This window comes from Pleurodeles waltl, chromosome 7, assembly GCF_031143425.1.
Source record: "Pleurodeles waltl isolate 20211129_DDA chromosome 7, aPleWal1.hap1.20221129, whole genome shotgun sequence".
In the NCBI taxonomy this organism is placed as follows: domain Eukaryota; kingdom Metazoa; phylum Chordata; class Amphibia; order Caudata; family Salamandridae; genus Pleurodeles; species Pleurodeles waltl.
This window is the reverse complement of record NC_090446.1, coordinates 805,718,774-805,746,686: the sequence shown is the minus strand read 5'-3', so window position 1 is coordinate 805,746,686 and position 27,913 is coordinate 805,718,774. Positions and strand designations below refer to the sequence as shown.

At 43.5% G+C, this 27,913-nt stretch overlaps 1 protein-coding gene across 1 annotated transcript in view; it reads left to right on the top strand.

Annotated features, from left to right (window-relative positions):
- Nucleotides 1-27,913, top strand: part of SPDL1 (spindle apparatus coiled-coil protein 1) — a 210,834-nt gene that overhangs the window by 139,299 nt on the left and 43,622 nt on the right. The window contains exon 10 of the mRNA XM_069201714.1: nucleotides 10,421-10,608. Within this exon, the coding sequence (XP_069057815.1) occupies nucleotides 10,421-10,608 (188 nt within the window). The remainder of the gene's footprint in view (nucleotides 1-10,420; nucleotides 10,609-27,913) is intronic.

Genomic DNA, 27,913 nt, shown 5'->3' with positions numbered 1-27,913 from the left:
GTAATCGTTATTCCGCTAGGGCTGTGGTCCCAATAGTGGCAGTAAAGGGAACCTTAAAGTTTATCATACAATGAAAAACCTTTTCCCTTCAGGTGCCAGTCCTTTTTTTGGCTATTTGGGGCAGTTCGTAGTTAGGCCCTCATAACCTTTTGTCCACATAAGCTACCCATGCCAAATGTGCGTCCTTTTCCTCCAACATCCTAGGGATTCTAGAGGTACCCAGACTTTGGGGTTCCCCTGAAAATATAGCGACGTTTTTTGTTTTTTTGTTTTTTTGAGCAAAAAAAAGGGGGAAAAAGGGCTGCAGAAGAAGGATTGTGTTTTTTTTCTTTTCCTGAAAATGGCGTCAACAAGGTTTGTGGTGCTAAAATCACCAGCTTCTCAGCTTTCAGGAACAGGTAGACTTAAATCAAAAAACCACATTCTTCAACACAATTTTGGCATTTTACTTGGACATACCCCATTTTTACTATTTTTGTGCTTTGAGCCTCCTTCCAGTTAGTGACAGAAATGGGTGCGAAACCCAGAAAGCCCACCAGAGACCAGGGAAGATTTTTTTTTCTTCTCCAAAATAAGAGGTATGGCCATACCCCTACCCCAAATAAATTGGGCCAAAGTTGTTCTGCCCACCAGTGGGCAGATGGGACAATTACCCCCAATCCACACCCCGGAGGGGGTGGGGGAGGGCACAGAAAGTCCACTAGATGGCATGGAATTAAAAAGAAAAAAATAGTGGGGTGGTGGCTACCAACCGGTTTGGGCCTGGTTATGCCCCCACCCCAACTCAAGGGGGTAACAGTCTTTCAGCTCTCCCCCCTCACACTAAAACATCTTATCCCACGGCAAGCAAGAATACATTTGATTATTTTCGGTTTTGGTTTGACATTTGGGCCATGAGAGCTTGGTAATTCTCAAAATCGTCCCACTTGGAATGGTGAGGGCTGCATTTTTTTGACTTTGGAAGTCTACAGTGTAGAAAAATCCACAAGACCCAGACACATCGGAAAACTAAACATCTGGGTGAGTCCAGGGTGGTGCGTTTCACATGCCCCCGCACCATTTTCTTACCCACAATGCCCTGCAAACCTCCAACTTTACTGGAAATCACAATTTTTCCAACATTTTTGTGACGGAACCTTCCGGAATCTGCAGGAATCCACAAAATTCCTACCACCCAACATTGTCTCATCTATCCCGATAATTCTGCTGCATTGATGTGTCGAGATAGTCTATTGGGGCATTTCCTCTGCGAGACTTGGGGGAACGCTAGGTGGAAAGAAATTTGTGGCTACTCTGATTCCAGAACTTTCTGTCATCAAAATGAGAGGAAAAAGTGTTTTTTTTGGCCAGATTTTGCGGTTTGCAAACGATTCTGGGTAACAGAACCTGGTCAGAGCCCCACAAGTCACCCCATCTTGGATTCCCCTAGGTGTCTAGTTTTAAAAAATGCACAGGTTTGCTAGGTGTCCCTAGGTGCCAGCTGAGCTAGTGACCAAAATCCAGTTAGACACTTTGCAAAAAATTGCTCTGTTTTCTTTGGGAAAATGTGATGGGTCCAAGTTGTGTTTTGGGGCATTTCCTATCGCGGGCGCTAGGCCTACCCACACAAGTGAGGTACCATTTTTATCGGGAGACCTGGGGGAATGCTGGGTGGAAGGAAATTTGTGGCTTCTTTCAGGTTCCAGAACTTTCTGTCACCGAAATGAGAGGAAAAAGTGTTTTTTTGGCCAAATGAGGTTTGCAAAGGATTCTGGGTAACATAACCTGGTCAGAGCCCCACAAGTCACCCCATTTTGGATTCCCCGAAGTGTCTAGTTTTCAGAAATGCACACGTTTGGTAGGTTTCCCTAGGTGACGGCTGAGCTAGATGCCAAAATCTACAGCTAGGCACTTTGCAAATGACATGTCAGATTTCAATGTAAAAATGTCCATGTTGCGTTTCCTGTCGCGAGCATTAGGCCTACCCACACAAGTGAGATACCATTTTTATCGGGAGACCTAGGGGAACACAGAATATCAAAACAAGTGTTATTGCCCTTTGTCTTTCTCTACATTTTTTCCTCACAAATGTAAGTGTGTAAAAAAGACGTCTATTTGAGAAATGCCCTGTAATTCACATGCTAGTATGGGCACCCAGAATTTCAGGATGTGCAAATAACCACTGCTTCTCATCACCTTATCTTGTGCCCATTTTGGAAATACAAAGGTTTTCTCGATACCAATTTTTCACTTTTTATATTTCAGCAAATGAATTGCTGTATATCCGGTATAGAATGAAAACCCATTGCATGGTGCAGCTCTTTTATTAGCTCTGGGTACCTAGGGTTCTTGATGAACCTACAAGCCCTATATATCCCCGCAACCAAAAGAGTCCAGCAGACGTAACAGTATATTGCTTTCAAAAATCTGACATCGCAGGAGTAAAACGTGGAGTAAAATGGCTGGGTTTTTCACCTCAATTTCAATATTTTTTTATTTCAGCTGTTATTTTCTGTAGGAAACACAAATTACCCCTTGCTGAATTGAATGGTGTCTACTTTTCAGAAATGTTTATCTTTCTGAGTTCCAGTATTGGTTTCACACCCATTTCTGTCACTAAGTGAAAGGAGGCTGAAGCACAAAAAATAGTAAAAATGGGGTATGTCCCAGTAAAATGCCAAAATTGTGTTGATAAATGAGGTTTTCTGATTCAAGTCTGCCTGCTCCTGAAAGATGGTGATTTTAGCACCACAAGCCCTTTGTTGATTCAATTTTCAGGGAAAAAACTACTAACCTTCTTCTGCAGCCCTTTTTCCCCATTTTCTTTTCTTTCAAAAAACGAAATTTTCGCTGTATTTTGGCTAATTTCTTGGTCTCCTTCAGGGGAACCCACAAAGTCTGGGTACCTCTTAAATCCATAGGGTGTTGGAAAAAAAGGATGCAAATTTGGCATGGGTAGCTTATGTGGACAAAAAGGTATGAGTGCCTAAGCGCGAACTGCCCCAAATAGCCAAAAAAAGGCTTGGCACCTGAGGGGGAAAAGGCATGGCAGCGAAAGGGTTACGTTCAGGAAAAGACTGAATTTATCGCTCTTCTCCCAAGAGCGTAAACCTGCAGTGAATTTGAATTGTTAGAAGGAACTATGGTGTTTGATGTAGCACCAAGAGACTTTTAGTGAGTGGACCAGCACTTTATAAACAAATAAACATTTAAAGGATATTTGGCAATCCTGGCATTTCTTTTTCTTTTCACACTTAATTGGATGACCTGATTTTGGTTATTGTTTATTTGAATGCACTGGGTAATCAATATTAGGTTTACATTTTTATTTATGATGACAAAAAATAAATAAAACATTGGTGCAAGTTCAGCAGAAATGAAAGAAAAAAATACCTCACAGTATAGCTGTTCCTGGGTCTCAGTATAGGCAATAGGAACATAGTTCACAAGCTTGCTCAAATGATGCACTCATACAACATACCACAAACACCCTAATAGGATGTGATCCAGTTGAGAGCAGTCCCCTCTATGCCGACTTCATAGATTCTTTGTATTAAGGTGGTCAACTGTGTCAAAGACAGCTGAGAGGTCCAAGAGAAGTAGTGCAGCAACTCCATTGTGGTTTACTGTGTTTTTAAGGGCATCCCAAATGGGAATGAGGGTTGATTCTGTGCTTCTTCCTGGCCCAAATCCAGTTTAGTACTCTGAATGAATGCTGGTCCTTCTATTGGTTTGCCCAGAAAAGGTCCATTTGTACTTGGTCTGTAGTTGTTGGGGTCGTGCGGGTCAGGTCAGTTTGTCAGTGACTAGGTCCTAGATGTGGTTCTTGTTTTTACAGAATGTCTGAGCATTTATTAGTAGGCTGCTTAGAGATTGTGTTTTGGTGGTGGTGTGACTTTGTTTTCTAGAAGAGTGAGCAGTACATATTGAACATGTAGCAGGTGCGTAATTAGTGCTGGTATTAACTATATATAGTGTTGTTGTTCTATATCATAATCCTCGTCCAGTAGGCATAGAAGGTATTTTGTAGGGTCTGGGTGTGTTGGTGGTGCAGATAGTGGTTGAGAGTGAGATGGTGAGTTGCGTTGTTTTTGTAGAGTAGCCTTGTGGTGTAGTAGACATGGAGATGTGCGTTGTGAAGAGTGGCATGTTTATTTTGTTTGTGTCTGTTTAGCAGGGGTGTAGAGATTAATAAAATATCTACTTGTCAATGAGACAGTTTGCTTCCTAAATATACTTGTCCTGTAAAAAAAAATCGACTTGTCTTTTTAGTGCCATGTAGTGCGCCAACAAATTATGGCAGCAATAACATTATGTAAGAGCAATAATAATAGCCGCTCGGATTATGCCAAGGCTAATACTATAGTAGGGCTTGAATACTAGCAATTCCAAGCCCTAATATTTCATATCATTATTTTGCCACTTTTCCACAGATCTACATATTGAGGCTGGAGGAAGCAGTAAGCACTAGTTCCAAGGCTGGAACGCTTTTGAGTCTGTGCAGACCTACTAACTAGCATGTTTTAAGGATTTTTACCAGTTCAATCTTTTCCCATACAGAGAAAGGTTGGAAATTAACTCCTGACAAGAGCAGAAGTAGAAGTTCGTCTAGCGTTGGGGAAAAAAGTAGTTGGAGTTAAAGTGGACTTGTAAACACTCAATAGATTTTCGTATGAGCAATTCTGCACATGCATATTTGCTTGTGCTAAGATACAGTTACAAATATGTTCTATTGGTATTGGTATGATTTCCTGGTCTCCTCCTGTAAATTCTTGTGAAAGACATACATCATGGGTGCACTTGTGTGACTTTCTGTAGGAACTTGGCCCCTAATTAGGTCTGGCACTAACCAAGACATTTTGCTTTTATTGAAATTATATTTACCTATCAGCTTGATTTGCGGTAAGGGATGGCATTTTTCTCTTCCACAAGGAGCACAATGGCACACAAACTACTTTTGTTTAATGCCAGGATCTACTGTGGCAATGTGTGCTTTTTGAGCCCAAAAAAAGTTTTTTGTTTTTCCCAATGTTTGTTACAATGATGAGAGCCAGGCAGCTCCCACAACAAAAAAGTATTACAAAAACCATGTTAAAACAAGACACGCATTGACAAAAGCGAAAGTCTGACAACCAGTGTCATCGAGAAGGCAGTCAACAAACTTGCAGCCTTCCTGGAAGCCAGCAACGTCCTGGACCCCTCTGTTGGTGATTCAGAAACAACCATAGCACCGAGACCGCCCTCCTCCCCGCCACAGATGACATCCACACCCTCCTTGACTGAGGCGAGACAGTCGCCCTCATCCTCCTGGACCTTTCTGCCGCCCTCGACACAGTCTCACACGACACGCTCGCACCTGTCTCCATGACCCCGGCATCCGAGACTCAGCACTGCAGTGGCTCTTCTCGTTCCTCACTGGGAGAACACAGAAGGTCCGACTCCTCACCTTTCTCTCGGAAGCCACCAAGATCAGATGCGGCATCCCCCAAGGATCCTTGCTGAGTCCCACTCTCCAACATCTACATGATCCCACTGGCCACCATTGTCAGAAGCCAAGCACTCATCATAGTCTCCTATGCCGACGACACCCAACTGATAGTCTCCCTCACCAACAACCTGACCACTGCCAAGAACAATTTCCACAAAGGAATGAAAGCAGTCGCCGCCTGGAGGAAAGATACTTGCCTCAGTCTGAACTCAGACAAAACAGAAGTCCTCATACTCTGCTCCACACCCTCTTTGTGGAACAATTCTTGGTGGTCCTCCGCCCTTGGAAACACCCACCGACCAAGCCCTCAACCTCGGCGTCATCTTATACTCATCTCTCTTAATGGACCGACAGGTGAGCGCCGTCGGGTTGCTTCCACACCCTGCGCATGCTTCGAAAAATCTACAAGTGGATCCCCACCGAAGCCAGAAGGACAGTCACCCAGGCCCTCGTAAGCAGCCGCCTCGACTACAGCAATGCACTTTACGTCGGAACCACCACCAAGACCCGCCTCCGCCCGTCTCATCAAGAATGCCCTACCACACAGTCACACCTTCGCCCTTCTGAGAGACCTGCACTGGCTGCCTATCTACAAGAGAATAGCCTTCAAGCCTCTAACTTTGCTGGAAATCACACATTTTTCCCACATTTTTGTAATGGGTCCTTCCTGAATCTGCAGGAATCCACAAAGTTCCTACCACTCAGCGATGTCACATCTATATTGATAAAAATTTTGCCCCTCTTGTCAGCCTTGAAGTTATTTTTTTTCAAACTGTCCTTTTGGACTCGCTTTGGGTCCCCCTCAATTTCGGCATGTTTGTAGCTCTTTCCTGTCACAGGCACATGGCCCACCTACACAAGTGAGGTATCATTTTTACCGGGAGACTGAGGGGAACGTTGGGTAGTAGGAAATTTGTCCCGGTGCGGTGATCCCAAACAGAAATGTGGGAATTTTTTTTTCTTTTTTTTTTTTTCTTTTTTTTTTTAAAGCTAAATCTGAGGTTTGCTGAGGATTCTGGGTAAGAAAACACTGGGGGATCTGCGCAAGTAACACCTCCCTGGATTCTCGCGGGTGTCTAGTGTTAAGAAATGTTTGGGTTTGGTAGGTTTCCCTATGTGGCTGCTGAGCCCAGGACCAAAAATGCAGGTGCCCCCGCAAAAACAGATAGTTTTGTATTTGATAATTTTGATGTGTCAACATAGTGTTTTGCGGCATTTCCTTTCGCGGGCAGTAGGCCTTACTCACACAAGTCAGGTACCATTTTTAGTGGGAGACTTGGGGGAACGCTGGGTGGTAGGAAATGTGTGGCTCCTCTTAGATTCCAGAACTTTCTATCACCGAAATGTGAGGAAAAGTGTTTATTTTATGCCAAATTGTGAGGTTTGCAAAGGATTGTGGGTAACAGAACCTAGTGAGAGCCAAACAAGTCACTCCATCCTGGTTTCCCCTAGGTGTCTAGTTTAAAAAAGAAAAAAAATGCATAGGTGTGGTAGGTTTCCCTAGGTGCTGGCTGAGCTAGAGGCCAAAATCCACAGCTAGGCACTTTGCAAAAAACTGCTCTGTTTTCTTTGGGAAAATGTGGTGTGTCCATGTTGTGTTTTGGGGCATTTCCTGTCGCAGGCACTAGGTCTACCCACACAAGTGAGGTACCATGTTGGGTGGAAGGAAAGTTGTGGCTTCTATCATATTCCAGAACTTTCTGTCACCGAAATGTGAGGAAAAAGTGGGTTTTTTGGCCACATTTTGAGGTTTGCAAAGGATTCTGGGTAACAGAACCTGGAGAGAGCCCCACAAGTCAACCCATCTTGGATTCCCCTAGGTGTCTAGTTTTCAAAAATGCACAGGTTTGGTAGGTTTCCTAGGTACCGGCGTAGGTAGAGAGAGATTATAATCCACAGCTAGGCACTTTCCGAAAAAAACTTCCTTTTTTTATGTCAAAATGTGATGTGTCCATGTTGCGTTTCTTGTCTCAGGCATTAGACCTACCCACACAAGTGAGGTACTATTTTTATCGGGAGACTTGGGGGAACACAGAATAGCAGAACAAGTGTTATTGACCCTTGTCTTTCGCAACATTTTTTCCTTCCAAATGTAAGACAGTGTGTAAAAAAAGACGTCTATTTGAGGAATGCCCTGTAATTCACATGCTAGTATGGGCTCCCTGGAATTCAGAGATGTGTAAATAACCACTGCTTCTCAACACCTTATCTTATGCCCATTTTGGAAATACAAAGGTTTTCTTGATAACTTTTTTTTTTACTCTTCATATTTCAGCAAATGAATTGCTGTATACACAGTATAGAATGAAAACCCAATGCAAGGTGAAGCTCCTTTATTGGCTCTGGCTACCTATGGTTCTAGATGAACCTACAAGCCCTAAATATCCTCGCAACCAGACTAGTCCAGCAGATGTAACAGTATATTGCTTTTAAAAAATCTGACATCGCAGGAAAAATTACAGAGTAAAACGTGGAGAAGAATTGCTGGGTTTTTTTCACCTCAATTTCAATATTTTTTTCTTTCAGCTGTTATTTTCTGTAGGAAAACCTTGTAGGATCTACACCAACGACCCCTTGCTGAATTCAGAATTTTGTCTACTTTTCAGAAATGTTTAGCTGTCCGGGATCTAGCATTGGTTTCACACCTATTTCTGTCACAAACTGGTAGGAGGCTGAAAGCACAAAAAATTGTAAAAATGGGGTATGTCCTAGTAAAATGCCAAAATTGTTTTGAAAAATGTGGTTTTCTGACTCAAGTCTCCCTGTTCCCGAAAGCTGAGAAGATGGTGATTTTAGCACCGCAAACCCTTTGTTAATGCCATTTTCAGGGAAAAAACCACAAGCCTTCTTCTGCAGCCCTTTTTTTCCCATTTTTGTTTTTTTAAATACAACATTTTTGCTGTATTTTGGCTAATTTCTTGGTCTCCTTCAGGGGAACCCACAATCTCTGGGTCCCTCCAGGATGTTGGAAAAAAAGGATGCAAATTTGGCGTGGGTAGCTTATAAGGGCCTAAGCGCGAACTCCCTCAAATAGCCAAAAAAAGGCCTGGCACTTGAGGGGGGAAAAGGCCTGGCAGCGAAGGGGTTAAAGGGTATCTGTCTGCTCTTTCTTCCTTCTTGTGGTTGCCGGATTAGCCCTCATTGTTTAAATCACCTGTTCTGATGTGTTTTTTAAAAGGACTCCCAACATTTGTGTCCTCCTCCCTTTATTAAGCTGCTGTGGATCACATATTTGATGTGTACTCCTTTTGAGCTGCTGCACAGCTGTCCTATGTGGCTTCTCACTCTCAAGACAATATTCCTCGTTGCTATCACATGAATGCATTAGGTGACTGATTTCCAAGCTGTTTGCGTTGACCTTCAGTACATTTTCTTTATCCCAGACAAACTACTTCTGCGAACTCTAGCATCATTCCTTCCAAAAGTAGCAACACTGTCCACTTCGGTCACACAATCACCCTACTGGCATTCTATGCTGCGCTTCATTCCTCTAAGAGGGAAGAGACTCCATCACCTAGACCCCAAAAGAGTGGGACCTTTTACATCAATCGTGCCAGAGAACACAGAGTGGACGATCAGCTCTTTGTGGGGTTTGTGGGTACGAAGATCAGAACTGTCCAGTAAAAGGCCACCTCTGGCTGGATTGTGCTGTCCATCAAGATCTGCCATGCTCAGGTCTAGAAGCAGCCCCTGGAAGGGCAAAGGGCTCATTTCATGAGAGCAAGACTGCTGCCACTGTTTGGCAGTGCTGGGTTCCAACCCTTCACATTATTCAGGTGGCTGTGAGGGTGTCCCTCCATACCTTCACAAAGCATTTCTTTTTTTAGGACAGCCAGGTTTGTCTACCTTGGCATTTCAACAACGTGGTCATCGAAGACTTACTGATTTGAGACAATTCATAGACCCATGTATTGCTTTGGTAGCTGCTCAAAAGGTGAGAAATCTGTGTTTAGATGTTTCTATCAGAAGCACAAGTTGCTTACCTTCGGTAATACTCTTTCTGGTAGAGACTCTAACCACAGATTCCTCACTGACCCTCCCATCCTCTCTGTTCTGTGAATTAGGTATTGCCTATTTTAAAAGGATTCCAAGTTTAGGAATCTACACACTGGTCAAAGCCAATTCAATGCTGGGGGCTTTGCGTCTGGGAGAGCAGACAGACTCTAAAGCAAATGACGTCAGCACGCAGGATTGGTGCCTATATTGGCTCGGCATATCATTTCGGAGTGGAATGGTGTCTGTGCTGAATCGCGCCGTGCTACCTAACGGTGCGCAGAGGTACTGCAAAAAAGTTTCCAAATCCATTCTGATGCCTGGAAAAGTATTCAAGAGGTCAGGAATCTGCGACTAGATAGTCTCTACCAGAAAGAGTGTTACTGAAGGTAAGTAATGTGTTCTGGTTTTCGTGATATGTCCGACTTGGGTATTCTAATGACAAGCTGTCTATCCAGTCAGCTAAATTTCTACAGAAGAAGCAGGACTGGCCTGCCAAAAGCAGTTTATCAATCATTTCAAACTCCTAGACAATCCAATCACAAATCTTGCACCTAGAGTCAAGAAATGGGAGCGCATAACTCCAACCTTTCATTTGGTTTGCTGTAGCTCAATACCGCGCTTGATAAAATTTAACCAAGTAAATAAATGATTCCAGAAACCCCTTAATCTTGTCTCCTCAAACATTAAGCTGTTGATTTCCACCTTTCTTATGTTGGCTCCAATATTCTGCAGCTCTCTGAGAAGTTTGTTCATCTTATCAAAGAATTCTATCCTCAAGGAAAAATGCAATGGAGTGTTTGTTTATTAACTTTAACATGGAATAAAAATCACTTTACCATCTAGAAACTTAAGTGATATTTGTCTACATACGCTCTTTTATCCACCAATTGGAAACTTATTAGCACTCAATGATGGATATTTTTATTTCAACTTATTATTTTCCTTTTTGCCTCACAGTAAAGAGATTGAAAAAATAAGAGATGAGCTGTCATTACAGCGGATGAAAGCTTTAGCTGAAAGCCAGCGGGTCTTGGAACTTGAAAGGAAACTGTTTACTAACGAGAGGCACCTTAAACTTTGCCAGAGTGAAAACATGAAACTGCGAATAAATTTAGATGAGTTGAAAATTAAATATGAGCCTGACGGTAAGCTGTTTTGGTCTTTAGAATGTTCACTTGACATTGCATAACAATTAAGCTAACAAATTATTTTTTATAAATTTGCACTGCAAATTAAACCTCCTCTTTTGTGCTTATCTTTACATTGTCTGCTAACTGAGGCCAAATTTGGTGAGTGGTACTGTGTGAAAAGCCCCACTCGTTGCTATCGATGTGCAAATACTTCAGCCCGTCATTGTTTTTTGTTAAGTTACGTTGTAGCTGAATGCACTCTTCGTCATAGTGACCTAAAGCAACCATGGCACATCATCTCTGCCTCAAAACAAGACTCCTCAGAGTAGTGCTTAATAGGAGCTGCATTCGGTTCAAGCACATCCCTTATGAATGAGTTTTTGACAAAGTAACTTTGTTGGTAACTCCCATTTGTTGTGGGCTACAACCAGTTACATTTCCTTTGCCACCAGAGTGTTGAGTATAGCATCCCTCTGCGGAAAAAGAGAAAAAAGGACATGTATCTCAAGCCCATCCCTTTGGGCAACACACATTTGTAGGAGGCCAAGAGATCTGCCAGAGAACAAATAGGACTTGTAAGGGACTGATTCCTTTCCCAGACCCTACACAAATCAATACAGACACACACACTCAAGCATTCTCTGTAGTGGGTTAGTTAAGATGTAATGATCCTCCAACAATACAAAAAACAGAATTGTCATAATTTTAAGAAAAATACTAGCAAAGGTGATCAAAATAATACAAAAACACCAAACATTGTGATTTATTGGCAAAATCCTTTCTTGCATTTGTTCTTCGATCTCCCAGTTGGGTAAACCTTTTAGAAACAAATGTTAGTACTGCCTATGTGACGTTCCCGGGACAGGCAAAGCACTTGGAGCATGCATGTGGACTTCCTCCTCTCTTGGGAAATATGAGGTTGTGAGCGCACATTGTAACCAGTTACTGGATCAGTCTCTTAGAGATCTGTTGCAAAGCAGAGTGGCAAGGTAACCAATTTTCGCTAGAACAGTTGATCCTCTTCCCCCCTCCTCCCCCCCCACCCCCCCCCAAAAAAAAAAAAAAAAAAACACGGTGTTCAAACCAGAATGTCAACACATGTTTTTTAGGTATGCACTGGAAAGGGGCTGTTAAAGACAATTTTTTTAGGAGAATGCCTTTTTCTCTAGACCTCATTCAAGTGTCTCCTTCCTGAAAAACCATAGGCCTTTCTTGTGCGTATTCTTGAATAGAATTGAACTGTGCACCTGTGCTATGTGACTAACCTCACCCCTTTATGAAATTGGTAAGGTGCCCAGTGAAAATCACACAATCCCTCAGTTGAATTGTACAAATTAATATTTATGTATTATTTAATTTAAATAATTATAGTAAGAGTTTGTCATTGAGAAGTAACCAAATAAAGAAAAGGCACAGAAGTCCACAAATTAATTTGTTACTCTACTCAAAGAAGATGACGGAACGGCAATTTTTTAGAGTTTAGTTCTTAGATGAATGGTAGAATTGGCTATGGGAGGAAATATGGTCTAGTAGCTTTGTTGATGACTTTTGAGTCTGAGATGCGACCCCAGCTTTGGTACTCGTGAATCTGAGCACCACCAGTGAAGAGGTTGTGAAGGTCTTTGATTCTGTGGTGTATCTGACAAGGGGCGAAGCAGATTATCTTTTTTGAGCCCCTGTGGATGTTGCTGACACAGCAAGACTCCTGTTTGAGCTCACTCCTGATCCTAGCAGCTATCTGTTCTTTCTGCTTAACCAGGGTGAAGATTCACAAGGGTCCCTGTACAACTGAGAAATGGTTGGTATGGCCTGATCGACATCTGATAATGTGTAGTCCCTGAAGAGGATCTGATCAATGAAACAGCTCAGTGTGGGAAGACGAACTGCAGAAGCACCAAGAGGCTCCAGGATCTGCATCATGTTAAAACGTCTGACCTTAATAAGTACATTTTCAAGGGGATGTGAACAGGTCGATGAACCTTTTGACTCGCAATTAAGATGTTCTTACCATAGCTCCAGTACATGCAGATCAGTAATCATTAACCAGTGCACAACATCAATAATCAACAACGGTCAATAACAGTAATAATCAATAGAGTCAGTAATTGTCACACACCATGAACTTTCAGTCATGAGTAACCACACCCTTTGGTAAAAGTTAGAATATTTATTTCCCTGTATTAACAATGCTAAGGTCATGTAGATTAATCTCAAAATCAAATGAAACACATACAGAAACAATACTGGCTGTCCAAAGCGGCAGAAGTAACATAATCTAATCAAAGCTTGAACTACAACACATTCTAAGGTTAAGGTGCAAATTAATAACAGTCAACTGCATCATAGTGATTAAATACATTCAAATTCAGCATAGAAATTTGTCAAGCATTAGTCCCTATTAGCATAATTTCCTTAGTGAGGATCCCTAACTAACATCAGATTAGCATCAGCATGTTGGGCTTCATGCAAAACAATTTAGTAGCACAAATTTGGAAAACATTTAACTATGGCTCTATCAAAACAGTGCAGTTGGTACCTAGAAAGAAAGAAAAAAAAATAGACTTAATAATCAACAGTCTAATTCATAATACCTATCCTAAGTGTAGATCAGCAAGCAGAGTCAATATTTGCCCTCAGGACATCAGTCCATTAGCAAAGCACGTATTACACACAAAAAGTCACATTAGTAAGAACAGCATCTTCTAGCAGTCTGTTCTCATGAGAACCTTTAGTTATGAGCACATTTTAACAATGCAAAATGGAAAATCACATTTTTAACTTTCTAGGACAGCCATTTATTAAACGTTGAGAAATACAGCTTTGGCATGAGGACTGGCAACCTTGCCAAGACACTCGCTAAGTTAAGGCCTACAATTAATAAAACTAAAGCATAATGCATAACCTTTAATATGACATATTGGTACATTAGTCAAACATATATTCATCATCTCACAATATTAATCCACTAGTAAGTACACTTTGTGAACATTTTTCTACGTTATTATATTTTCTACACAAATCACTTATTCAGAATACATGAACACTCATGAATAATTTTTATTAATACACCTGCGCTAGCAATCCCTCCTCTGATGACTAAATGTCATCACACTAACTACCACCCACAAATTTTTGCATCAGCTAAAATTGTCAATTTTATCTCTTCATACTTTTGTTTCTCTTTAGAATTTTCTTTGTACAATTTTTGCCTTTTCTTGTATTCCCTCCTCTGATTATTCTTTGAACTCTTCAGTGCAATCCTTTTGCATAATTTACACAATCCCCATATTCCAATTAGACAAATCACAATAATTAATATCCCTTGCAAGATTTTCAATAGAATCCCTTTCCAAATGTTGCTGACCCAATTTCCCACTGAAGCAAACCTCTACTGTTATCAGAAATATATACGAACAACAGTGCCTAGAATTAATCATCCTACAGACTCAATCATCCTTCGCTAAAAGAATGTCCAAAGCAAGACGATTCAGAAGAGTCATAGCTCTATCAGCAGCTAACTCAGTATCTATCGGGAGTATGGCTCCTGAAAAATTTGTCAGGATGTTATCTAATAGTAGACAACTTTGGAATCTTTATCAAATTCAGAATGACTCCCACTAAAGGAATCACTGCTCCAAATATATCTCCCACTATACCAGAAAAGGACTCCCTCCTCTGTCTCATATGATGTAATTCAGTCACTTTCGGAAACTACATTAAATCATCCATCTAATAAATCTTTGGGAAAACTACCCCCCAAATAACATGTTTCAAACTATCCTCTTGGAAGACGGTAATAGGCATGAAGACCGCAGATATAATAAATTCCGGGAATCGCTGGGTCCTGTCCACTCAACATAAACGCCCATTTACTCTGAAACAAAAACACATGCTTACATTCACTCATTCCCACAAACAAAGTGTCAGTGCCTGATTTAGGCCTGTATATACAAAGTTTCCCTACGTGTTGAGCATCTAAAGCTAATTTTCCTTGCGTTTTAATTGCACTATAAGCATACTCATGCCTGTATGTCCTTTTCTCTAAGCCTATTCCAACTGCTCCTTCAATGCCTTTCTCCTGTCATCCGTGTGATCTAAGAAGCTTTTCTCTAAAGGTGAAAGCAAGCATGTTAAATTATTTCTTGGCGCATAAGCTGTGCCAAATGTCAATGTAGGTTCAAAGAAACCTCTATCACTATGTCATTATCCCTAGCTACTCTAATCCAATACCTAATTATAGGGACAAACGAAAACACCATAATCATAGTTTGATTAAAAGTACTGTATGTACTTCTTGTTATAAAATCTTGTTAGTAGCAGACTGCACTTATTACGTAAGTTAGTGGCAAGCTGTGATAAGTAACTCCTTCCTCAACTGATGAAGGAATCTGCGTACACACAACAATTCCTCAAAACAAAAAGACAAAAACTCTTGCTGCCACTCACTTGTAGTTGCAAACGCCCATTCACGACCTGCGTATCTTGGACTTGCTATTCTTTCTCTTCAACTTTCGATCACCATTCAATTCTCCTTCACTTAGATCTTCTCTCCTTGTTGTATCTACTGCTTCCTTGATTGTTGCCTCAACAACCACTTCTTTTCCTCTTTCGACTTGCCACTCCGGCCACTTGTCTCCTTTCAGTGGACCTTTTGTCAGTGTTCTCTACAGATTTGAACTTGAACACAGATCACAAAGGCTTTGATCCACCTCAACTCCTTTCCCCTCTAGGTCTGGCAACTGATTGGTGTGTCGCTTAAGATCGTCTGCTTCTGGGAAAGCCTTCCTCTGACTAGGCTCTCCTGCTGCATCAGTTGAGATAGGCTCTCGTCACCCTTCTGGAGGTCTTCTCCTTCGTCTCTCACAGGAGTGACTGAACCGTCCTCAGCGGCCTCCGATCCGGTCTCAGTTCCTCTTTGTCTCTGTTCTCTTTCCAGCCCTGAGACTTGTTTTGTTGTTTTTGGTACTCTCAACAACTCTTCTTCCTCATGATCCAGTGGACATGCCACTTTCCTCGGTTGACTCTGATGAATCCAGTTAGTTTGGAATTCCAGCACACTTGACAGCTGTGTTAATTGTCAAAACTACCTGATACAGTCCCTTCCAATGAGGCCCCAAACACATTTTCCTCACGTGTTTCCGGACCACAACCCAGTCTCCAGGTCTCAGATTGTGCCCTGGGTCATGGATCGGTGGCAGTGTGGTGGCTTCAACCTGCTGAGAAAAAGACCGAACCACATCAGTCATACCTTTGCAGTAGTCCAACACCATATCATCTGTAATGTTGACATGTGCATTTGCAGGCACCGCTGGCAACCTCATGGCTCGGCCCATAAGGATTTCATGCAGCGACAATCTTGTCTTCTTGTCGGGTGTGTTTTTCATTGACATCAACACTATAGGCAGTAGGTCAGGCCATTTCAATTTCGTGGACGCACACATCTTTGCAACTCTTGACTTCAAGGTACCATTCATCTGTTCCACTAGTCCTGATGCTTCAGGGCAGTAACTACAAAGCAACTTACTCCAGTATTGGAACTTTCATAGATTCACATGCTTGAATCATTCCCCGTCGTCGAGATGGGAGCCCCGGTATAAATTACACAAATAGTGTTAAAATATATTAACAAAAAGGCCCTAGGCCTCTTCACTTCAATAGTCTATCAGAGTCATTTTAGGAAAAGGACCAAACTTGAGTATCCACCAATCAGGCAACACCACCCTCTTGAATCCTCCTGAGAGAAGCTTAAGCACCTCAGATTTTCTACCGCATGTCGTGCTAGGGAGTCTCCTCAGAGCTCTGCTCTTTCTTCACACCTTTTCAACATATTTTCTCTCAGGAAAAACTTATCTGACCTGATTGGAAAATCATCTTCAACATGTCTGATAAGGAGAAGAAGGGTCTATTCAGGAATTGTAAAACTTGTGGCAAGAAAAGACTTCATTCTGAAGACCCTCACCAGGATTGCATATACTGCCTCTATCCAGACCACTCAGCCAAGGACTGTAAGGTTTGTCGTACCTTTTCCTCTAAGACTCTTAAGGATAGGGAAGCAGATTATTGATATGGCTGCAGAAACTAAAATACAGGGAAAATCCAGTTTCTGACTCAGAGTGATGACTTTTCAACATCTAAAAAGTCATCAAAGAGGGCGAGATCAGACACAAGATCTCCCTCCCAACACTCAAGGAAAGCCCACAAAAAGACTGCTTCAGGGTCTTACAAGGGCCGCAGCCCATCATCTTCACCTCAGAAATCTTCCAGCAAAAAAAATCCTCATCCGTCCCTCCATCTGTGCCTTTCAAGAAACCATCCTCTATTTCTGCAAAAAAGGCACAGCCGACGACCGATTCATCGTCGACGAGACCGTCGGTGAGTGTTTTTCCGACGGCAACAACGACTTCTACATTTCCACCGTCTACAGCTCCGACGTCGATGATGAGTACCCCACCTTCGACGAGAACGGCATCGACGTTATTGTCGACGAACATCTGCACATCATTATCGTCAACAGTGCTTATGACGGTATCAGCTTTACCGTCATCGACGGTAGACTCGTCGGTGAGGCTGTCTTCCATCAAGATCTCCATGCGTTCAGCATCTACGACACCGCCGACGACGAAGTCCATGTATGCGCCGTCGACGACACAGTCGATGAGAGAAAAACATCACAAAACTCCGGGAAGAACTGACCCCAAAACATACCTCACCTAGTAAGGCGGCCTCCCTTATTCCAGTACACCTGTTAGAGGGAGATGAAGACTCGGACGACGAGGGGCCATTCGGAGCAGCCCATAGTCCTTCACAGTTGAATGTTAAGTACCAAGAAGAGGATGAGTATGATGAATCCTATGACCCTCAATTTTATGGAGAAGAACAACAATATCAACAGGGGGCATATATTCCATCCTCCTTATTGTCTGACCTCAGAGCAATGTTAGCTGATTACAGCAGGCGTTTTCCTACTCAAAGGGAGCAACGTCCTCCATCACCCGTCTCTGGGGTTACCACTCCACGTAAAAGACCAGCTTCTTTACCTCTCACGAACGTGGCTACTCCGGATATAACTCTGCCTCAGGATACTGACATGTCAGAAGGGGATCATGAAGAAAGGGAGCTCCTGGACACTCATTCCGAGTGGGATGAATACATCATCCCTGCTCCTCCTTCTCCTTCTCAACCAAAGGTGGAGTCCCCACCAGACGACATCCGAGGATTTCACAATCTCCTAGAAATAGCTGCTAAGCGTTTCGCTTTGCCCATGCCATCTAAACAAACAGACTGTTTTCTCTACGACTGTAAAGAGCCGTTCCAAAAATCTGTGCGCTCTATTCCGCTGGTTAACTATCTGTGGGAAGAAGGTCTAAAGGTCATGCACAATCCTGCCACAGTCACAGCAGTACTGCCTCGTTTAGATAAAAAGAACAAGGCACCGGACAATGCACCAGCATGTCTAACTGGACATCCTCATCCAGACTGGTGGCTCAAGCGGCACAGAGGAAGTCCAAAAGTCCACCTGCCCCGATTTCCGCACCCCCAGACAAAGAGGTTAGGCGATTAGATAACATTGGAAAGAGGTTTTCCTCTATGGCTAGCCTAGTGGTAAGAGCTGCAAACTCACTTGCTGTATTGGCTAGGTTTGACAGGCAGCTATGGGCAGACATCCCCCACATATTAGCCAGTTGCCGGAGGACTCAAAATCAGACGCAAACAAGACTTTGCAAGAGGGTCAACGCACGTCAGCAGAACTCATCGACTGTGCAATGGACATAGCCACGACTGCATTTCGACAGCTCGCAGGGGCAGCCATTCTTAAAAGACAAGGTTGGCTAAAGGCTACCTCATTCCGACCTGAGGTGCAGAATAAGATTTTGGACTTACCTTTTGATGGCCATGCGTTATTCGGAAAACATATAGATGAGGCTTTACAATCCATTAAGTCTGACCCAGACACGGCAAGGTCATTAGGGACCCTCCAATATCGAAAGCCCTCCTTTCGAGCTAGAGGGCGTGGCCAACCTTCATATAGAGGAGGATATAAGCAGTACAGATATTCCACCTATCCTTCCTCTTCTCAACAGTACCGTCAGTACTACCCCCAGAGGCAGCCACCGCAAGCAGCTTACGTTAGATCTGGTGGTAGAGGACACTCAACTCGCCCTGCTAAAGACTCGGCTCAGAGAGCCTGATGCATCTGAGGCGCCGGCTACACCCAACTCTCCTCCTTTAGTTCTAGGTGGAAGGATATCCCTCTTCCTCAAACAATGGCAAGTCATCACATCAGACAAGTGGGTTCTCCAATTAGTGAAACGGGGCCACACTCTAGAATTGACCCAACTGCCTCCCTCCAATCCTCCTCGCAGGACTCCTTCAAGATACCCACAACAACTGAAGGAGGAGATCAATAAAAAATGCTCCTAAAAGGAGCTATAGAGAAGGTACTCGATCACAGCAAGGTAGAGGGTTTTATTCCAGGTTCTTCCTCATTCGAAAAAAGTGGAAAGATTGGGGGCCAATCCTCGATTTATGGGAACTGAATATCTACTTAAAAAAGCAATCGTTCTGCATGATCAGCCTACAAGATGTCCTCCTGCGCCTCAACCAGGGAGATTTCATGTCTACACTAGACCTGAAAGACGCATATTTCCACATTCCCATCCACCCTGCCCACAGACGATACCTGAGATTCACCGTAGCCGGCAGCCATTTTTAATTTCGTGTCCTTACTTTCTGGCTAAAATCAGCTCCCAGGATATTTACCAAAAGTCTAGTGCCAATTGCAACCTTCCTCAGAAGGAGGAAACACCAAATTTTTCCATATCTAGACAACTGGCTGATAAAAGCAAGTACCTACGCAGGAGCGCGCAGATGAACAAAAAGATGTGTTTCCTTATTAACCAATCTGGGACTAACCATCAACTGGGAGAAGTCCAAACCTCGGCCAGCACGCAGTATCACCTTTTATGGGGCAAACCTGGACACGCAATCCACCATAGCATGTCCCACATTAGACAGGCAACAAAGGTTACTGACACTTACAAGATTTATACAAAAAAGAAATTGTGTTTCTGTCCGCCTGTTCAAGTCGCTGTTGGGCATGATGTCATCATGCATACCTCTAGTTCCTCTATGCCGACTAAAGATGCGCCTGTTACAGGATCAACTAAATCGTCAATGGCTCCAGGTTTCGTGAGGCTTCAAAGATCGGATACACGTAACCCCAGCAATACTCAGAGCATTGACATGGTGGTCTCAAGGGCTTTATCCATAGGCCTTTCATTTCTACATCATCAGGCTCCATGGGCCATCACTACGGATGCACCTCTACAGGGTTGGGGAGCCGTGCTACAGGATCATCAAGTAAGTGGCAAGTGGCCACTGCAATTGACAGCGATGCATATCAATTGGCTAGAGCTCAGAGCAGTGTACCTCGCTTTAGAGGCTTTTCTCCCGAAAATATCAGGATCGCACGTAGTAATAAGAACAGACAACACCACTACGATGCATTACCTCAACAAACAAGGAGGCACAAGATCTCTCACTCTCTCCAGAGAAGCCCAGAGAATTTGTAACTGGGCCTCGCAGCAAGGCATCACACTCTCAGCTGTGCATTTGCCGGAAATAGAGAACAAGACAGCGGATGCGCTCAGCAGACAAAGATCGAGCTGCCACGAGTGGGAGCTGGACCAGTCGATAGTGGACTACATCTTTTCCCAGGGGGGGAAACCAACAATAGACCTGTTTGCCAACAAAGAGAACGCCAAATGCCAGTACTTCGCAAGTTGGCATCACCAAAAGGGATCTTGGGGGAATGCGTTTTCGATAGTCTGGTCAGACATCTTTGCTTACGCCTTTCCTCCAATTCCATTGATCCCAAGAGTCCTCACAAAGATGAAGGCAGAGCAGTGCACTCTGATATTAATAGCTCCGTATTGGCCACGCCAACACTGGTTTGCGGAGCTTCTTCTTCTGTCAATCAAGCCCCACATTCTTCTGAAACCGTTTCCACAATTAACAATGAGCAAAGGGCAAGTATGGCACCCGGATCCGCAGTCAATGCGATTGTCAGCATGGCTCCTGGGCACAGGAAGTTCGCACATCTGAATATCCCACAGGGGTGTAGGGATATCTTGTCCAGAGCTAGAGCGGATAGCACTAATAAGGCTTGTTCTTGCAAATGGAAACGTTTTTGTGTCTGGTGTCATCAGCGGCAGATTGACCCACTATCTCCACCCCCAGAACCAATATTGCCGTACTTATTGCAGTTAGCGCAAGCAGGCCTAGCTCATTTATCCTTTAAAGTACATCTGGCGGCAATAGCAGCATACAGACGTTCTGATGCTTCACCCTTGCTCTATTCCTCTCGTCTGATCAAGAGGTTTTTGAAAGGAATTTTCAGGGTTTTCCCTCCATTCAGACCACCACCTCCTTTGTGGAACCTAAATATTGTATTAGCACAGCTGATGAAGCATCCGTTTGAGCCAATTCATTGTGCCTCTCTCAAATTCCTTTCGTGGAAGGTTGCTTTATTGGTGGCTCTCACAACAGCCAGACGTGTCAGCGAAGTGCAGGCCCTCTCTATTCAAGAGCCGTTCTTACAGTGTAAACGAGACAGGCTACTGCTGCGTACTAATCCACATTTCATCCCAAAGGTCCCTTCAGGCTTCCACATCAATGAGCCTCTAGTGTTCAAATCCTTTTTTCCTCATCCTTCTACTCTGGCGGAGAGAGCATTACACTCCTTAGATGTTAAGAGGTGTGTTCAATTCTACTTGGACAGAACTAAGTCTTTTCCACGGTCAAATCAGCTATTCGTAGCATACAGTGCACCTAGAAAAGGCCAACCACTCTCCAAGCAGAGTATATCCAGATGGATCGCCTCAGCCATTCGTTTCTGCCATCAAGCAGCGTGTAAACCTCTGCACTCATCTGTACATGCTCATTCTACGAGGGCAGTCTTAGTCAGCAGCGCTGTTCGCGGGGGTTTCCCTACAAGACATTTGTAGGGCAACAACATGGAAGAGCTGCCATACATTCACAAAGCACTACTGCTTGGAATCTCTATCTCAGGGAGAGATAGCAGTGGGTCAAGCAGTTCTCGGGAATCTCTTCAGGTGAAGGTGAGCCATCTTTTTTTCCATCCCTCCATCTTAGAACAGGTATGCACATTGTTTGTCTCTTATGTTCGGTTACAGAGTTATGATTTGTAAAAAAAAAAAAGAAAAGAAAGAGAACAGTGTAACATAGAGAAAAGTGGACATGATTAACAATAGTATTCACATACCATATTTTCTTTGAAGTATTCCTTGATATATATATAGCTATATATATATATAGATATATAGATAGATATAGATATAGATATAGATAAATATATAGATATAGATAAATATATATATAGATTTATATGGATGTATATACATATGTTTTATATATGCGTGTGTTTTGTATCATATATGGTTACAATGGTACAATGTGCATAAGTACTGCTCTCTACTCTGATTCAAGCATGTGAATCTATGGAAGTTCCAATACTGGAGTAAGAAAATAAGTTACTTACCTGTAATTGTAGTTCTCCAGTATTGGAATCTTTCAGTTCTCCAGTATTGGAATCTTTCATAGATTCACATGCTTGAATCATTCCCTGTCGTTGAGGAAGATGAGGAAGGGAAGGGTGGGAATGAAAAATTCTGCATCTATTAATTACCTGTGGCACTGCAGCAGGGCTGGAGGTAGCCCGGGCCCAGTAAACAAAGGGGGAAGCACTGCTAACAGGAGCCAATTGAGGAGGGGGCTCCGCTTTGAACTTTTGTTGTGAAAGACCCTGGCAGTGATGTCAGTGAAATGGGGAGCTGAAACTCTAGGAGCAGGTGTGATTAGTGCTTCCTGGGTTGCACCTTCTTGAACCGTCTCAGCATGATTTGCAGGAGGGTTGGGACAGGGGTAGAGAGGTGTGGCCTGGGATGCCTGGCTTCTAACCCCTCTCCCCCTAAAAACTCTTACACAATGAGGAGACTCTCTCTTGGTTGGTGCTGTTTTGTGCTCTTAGATGCTGGAATCTGTGACTGTGACAGCCATGAACAACTGGAAGGAGGAATCTTCTGATGGCCTCCTTACTGTCCCTGAGGATCAGTAAGAGGAAGGCCCTGAACCTCTGAGCTCAGAGACAAAGACAAGGAGGAAGGCTAGCACAGAGAGCCAGGTGAACCTGTTCCCTGTAGATTACACCACTTTGGAGGCGAGGAAGTCTGCTACAGCTGCTCCTGCAAATTAAGCACTTGTCAGCCCTCCCCTCCTCCCACCCCCCACTCAGAGACTAGACCAGGGAAAAAAGCATGCTGTTGCAACCAGAACCCCCACCAATGCGGATATGCTTGCCCCCTCTTCCCGTGCTTGGGGTGAGCAGTGTGAAAACCAAGCAGCAACTCCCTGCCCACACAAAGCAGGCAGGGGAGAACAGAGCTGACGACTCCAGCAGCAGTAGGAAGAGGGGCTGCCACACGGGAGCCGGTGGGGCAACTATTATGATACCATAATGTTGGCAGTAATTGCTTATCAAGGTGAATATGCTTTACTTGCATTAATAAGCACATTTACATGTGGTTATTAATTATTGAATTTAAACACAAAATTATGGTGTTTTTAACATGTGCTTTGTTGATCTGGAAACTTTGATCAAGGCAGTAGATTTACTAGATTTGTCAATTTATATCAATTCAATGCTTGAGGCGAAACCGTCCGGAGGTCAGATGGGAGATCAGCCCTTCCAGTGGGTTCGCTTGGACGGCTGGGCAAAAAACAATCCTGATCCTTTGGTCCTGATCAACGTGTACATTTATCCCAAAAAGAAAAGGCTGGAAGCCAACAAACTTCTAAAACATCTGCTCCACATAAAAAATGCATACAATTCTGCCTATTTGCTGGTTTCAGGAGATTTTAATCTCAATCTGTTCCACATACCAAGTGAGGATCGTGTACAATCAGTGGTTCCACTGCCCATTCAAAACCTACCAGTCAGAAAAAAGAAAGATAAAATTGGCGATCAGCTAATTAAGAGCTGTGAGATAGCAGGTTTCTTTGCATTAAAAGGGCAGTTGCCGTCAGACTCAGCCCCGTCTGGACAAGAGCCACTGAAAAGGTGGTTTCCTACCTAGATCAGAGGTTCCCAACCTGTGGCCCGGACACCCCTGGGGGGTCGGCGAAACCTCCTCAGGAGGTCCGTGACTGCTTAGAATATTAAATAATATTAGCAGATTAGGTCCCCAGCTTTCAGAAATGACTTAGTGGGGAGAGAGACGACATCCAGGGGGACGCTAAGCCCCTGCACTGCTAAGGAGACCGGGGGCGGGGCCAGGCTTTCCTTGCACGCTCAAAGCGCTGCCTGACTTCTCACACTGCGGGAGAGAGACGCCATCCAGGGGGACGCTAAGCCCCTGCACCGCTAAGGAGACCGGGGGCGGGCCAGGCTTTCCTCACACGCTCAAATCGCTGCCAGACATCCCACCCCGAGGGACGCACGCGGGCCAAGGGTGGTCTCGTCCGTCACCCGTCATCGTCTGGAAGAGGCTGGGCTGGGCCACCCCTCTGAAAACTGATTTTTGGGAAGACGAGAGGTAAGGGCCCCCCCTCCTTCTCTTTACCCTGGGAAAAGGACTAAGCCCTGTCATATTTTGGTTTCTCAGGGCGTGTGTCTTTCATTGTCTGTTATGGTTAAAAGGAAGATTAATCTGCAAAAGGGTGAGGGTGCCCAGGGCCTGTTATCTCAATAAACTCAACCAACAATTAACAGTTATTTATCTTCTGTCATTGGGGCCATAGAATCTGAAATTGTACAGGTAGAAGGAAAAATTGGGGTTGCCCATAAATTCACACAGAGACTACCCCTTGAGCCGACTGTTCGTATTGAGTCTAACCAAGGGGTTCAGGGACCTCTGACAGTTTCCAACCCTGACACTCTCCACCCTGTAACAGGAGATCCCCACACGCAAGCTATAAGTGAACCCAATATTGAACGCTCCCCGTGGTATCCCCGCCACTGAAAAAGAGAAAAGTGGGTGCCCGCCCCAAAACTACAAAACGAGACCCAAGGCCCAAGAAGAAATTCTATATGCATCTGGAACACCCTGTTTGTCACTTGGCAGCTCCTGATTTGTCATCTGATAATTTTAAGCTCAATAACAGAGAGAAGGGAGCATTATGGGATGATCCCATACACTTAATTGACTATTCTCAAACTGTTCTGTGCTGCCTTGGAGGAGAAACTTGTTACCATAATATCTTTAAAAAATTTAAAATTTTTCATACCAATGTGATCAGTATGATTTCTCAAACAACTTTAAGACTACCTGGTTTGGGTAATCTTTATATGCGGGAGGTACTGCCCGAAAATGGAGAAGCACTGCTAAATGTTCAACCTAACGATTTTGGTTCACATCTTGATCATCCTACAACCAGTCTTGAACCTTTTATCAATGGACCCCAACCCCACTCTGGCGAGCAGTAAGGTAGTCTGCCCAGATTGCTCAACCACTCTTCACAACAATTCCACTATCACTCGAGTAGAGCCACCATTGCATCTTCCACCTGATTGCACCCAGTATGTTTTGGTCCTAGTGAATGTGCCTTCTTTAGACCTCTGTTATAATGAAGACACTCAGGCATTAATGAGGAAATGTGCTCATTGGTTAAGGACTAAATCCAGTTACCAAGAAGATTTTAATAATAAGATTCTTATGGCGCGTAGAGTGAAATGGGTTGGACCTTTAAAGAAAGTACATGAGGGTGACTGTGTTGTGATTAACTTTGCTAATCCTGGTCTAGTCAAATGTTTGTTGGCTGATCTGTTTTATCGTACCAGGAAGGAAGAAGGGCTTCAAATGTATCCACTAAGTTACTTTTATGATCCAACTCTTTTACCTCCTTGATCTAAAGCTTTTCAACGCGATTACAAAGCAGGGTCAGCCAATACCTATACCCGGTCTAACATATTTACTACCAGCTGCCACCAGGACTTGATTCCCCTAGTTGAGAATGATTGACACGCGGTAAAGGTCCAGGTTACAAGAGGGGTTCTGGAGGGGTCAGTGGAGGGCGTTGGGTATGATATTCCTGCTCCACAGATTGGGCTTGATAAGACTGATATCCCCCCTTATGCCTTGGCAGCTGTTACTACTGGCGAGGAAATGGTGGTAGGGTCGGGCTCCAAATCCTTAGTGTTAATTAGTTGGAATGTTGCAGAGCTCCGGTCAAAGGTTAAGAACTTAGAGTGGCAGGATTTTATTTCTACTTATGATATCATTTGCCTGCAGGAGACCTGGTCAGTGGACCCTTTCCATTTGGATGGTTACTTTTCTGTATATCAACCTGCAACTCCCTCCTCAGCGGGAAGGGCAAGTGGGGGTTTCCTGGTTCTTGTTTCATTACAATTACCTAAAATGGAGGCATCTCTAATCTGGTCTTCATCATATTTTATGATCATTTTACTACTGATTGAGGGGAGTAAAGGCTTGCTGTTAATAAACTTTTATAACAATATCCCATGCGATCTTCTGAAGGGAAGCTTTGAGGAGGTAATAGATTTTCTTGACTCTTTTGATAAGCTCCAGGATAATGAGCTAATTATCATATGGGCAGGAGACTTTAACATGCCACTGAGCAACCAGGAAGTTCCACATCAGTGCAGTAACTCCATAGTGAGTTGTCAACCCATTTTATTCACACACATCAAGGTGAAGCTTTAAATACTTTCATTTATAAATTTGATCTTGTAAATGCAAGGGAGAAGGCTGACGCATATAACCAAAATATACCTACATTCACGGGGACTTCCAAAGGGAGTATTATCGACCTCATTCTGATCAGCTCTTCTGATTTTCACTTAATAACCGGTTTTAAGATTATACCACACTGCCAGTAATCACAATCCCCTATGTATTAACTTTGCTTTTAATAGTAAACCAGTTTTAATTAATAGAGAGAAACCTTTTAAAAAAAAAAAAAAAACATTCCGGTCTCCGCATGAAATGGGAAAGGGTAGATCCAAAGACTTTCAATCCGAAAATAATTCAACAAAAATTGGAGACCATTAATTTATGTCTGTTGCAACATCCCTCCCATGATTGCCTAGTATCGGAACTTGAACATTTAAGTTATGCTGTTTCTGAGGCATTAGTGAGTGACAGGCCTCCCCGGGGCCCTGGGGCCTGCTGATGTTTTAACTCCGCATGTACTACTGCCCCTAAAGAATTTAAAAAAGCCCTTAGATCTATTCCCCTTTCCCGTGACCTAGTTAAAATGGCAAGGGGACAATATAAGGCAGCTCTGGCAGAGAGGAAATCTGAAATTAGAACTAGAGCATGGGATGAGCTCTTGGCAGCTACATGTCAATAAAAAAGATGACTGCTTGATACCAGAAGAGGTTTGGGTGAACCATTTTACGAGTGTTTTTCAGTGTGGAAGCAATTTCCGATCTGAGGGGGATGAATGTAGAATCTAATTTGAATATAATTGACTTATCCTTTGAGTTACATGAGGTAAACACAGCAATTAATCGACTAAGACCAGGGAAAGCTCCTGGCCTGGACAGGGACCCTGTCGATCTCTTCAAGTCCATGCCGGATCTTTGGGGCCCTTTAGTTACAAATGTATTAAGAAGTGCAGTAAAAAGCAATATTCCCTCTTCTTGGAACTGGCCATAATTATTCCCGTTTTTAAAAAGGATAACAGGTAAGTGTAAGGAAATGCCTCCTTGGCATGGTTACCCCCTGACATTTTGCCTTTGCTGATGCTATGTTTTGAATTGAAAGTGTGCTGAGGCCTGCTAACCAGGCCCCAGCACCAGTGTTCTTTCCCTAACCTGTACTTTTGTTTTCACAATTGGCACACCCTGGCATCCAGGTAAGTCCCTTGTAACTGGTACCCCTGGTACCAAGGGCCCTGATCCCAGGGAAGGTCTCTAAGGGCTGCAGCATATCTTATGCCACCCTGGGGATCCCTCACTCAGCACAGACACACTGCTTGCCAGCTTGTGTGTGCTGGTGAGGACAAAACGAGTAAGTCGACATGGCACTCCCCTCAGGGTGCCATGCCAACCTCACACTGCCTATGCAGTATAGATAAGTCACCCCTCTAGCAGGCCTTACAGCCCTAAGGCAGAGTGCACTATACCATAGGTGAGGGCACCAGTGCATGAGCACTGTGCCCCTACAGTGTCTAAGCAAAACCTTAGACATTGTAAGTGCAGGGTAGCCATAAGAGTATATGATCTGGGAGTCTGTCAAACACGAACTCCACAGCACCATGATGGCTACACTGAAAACTG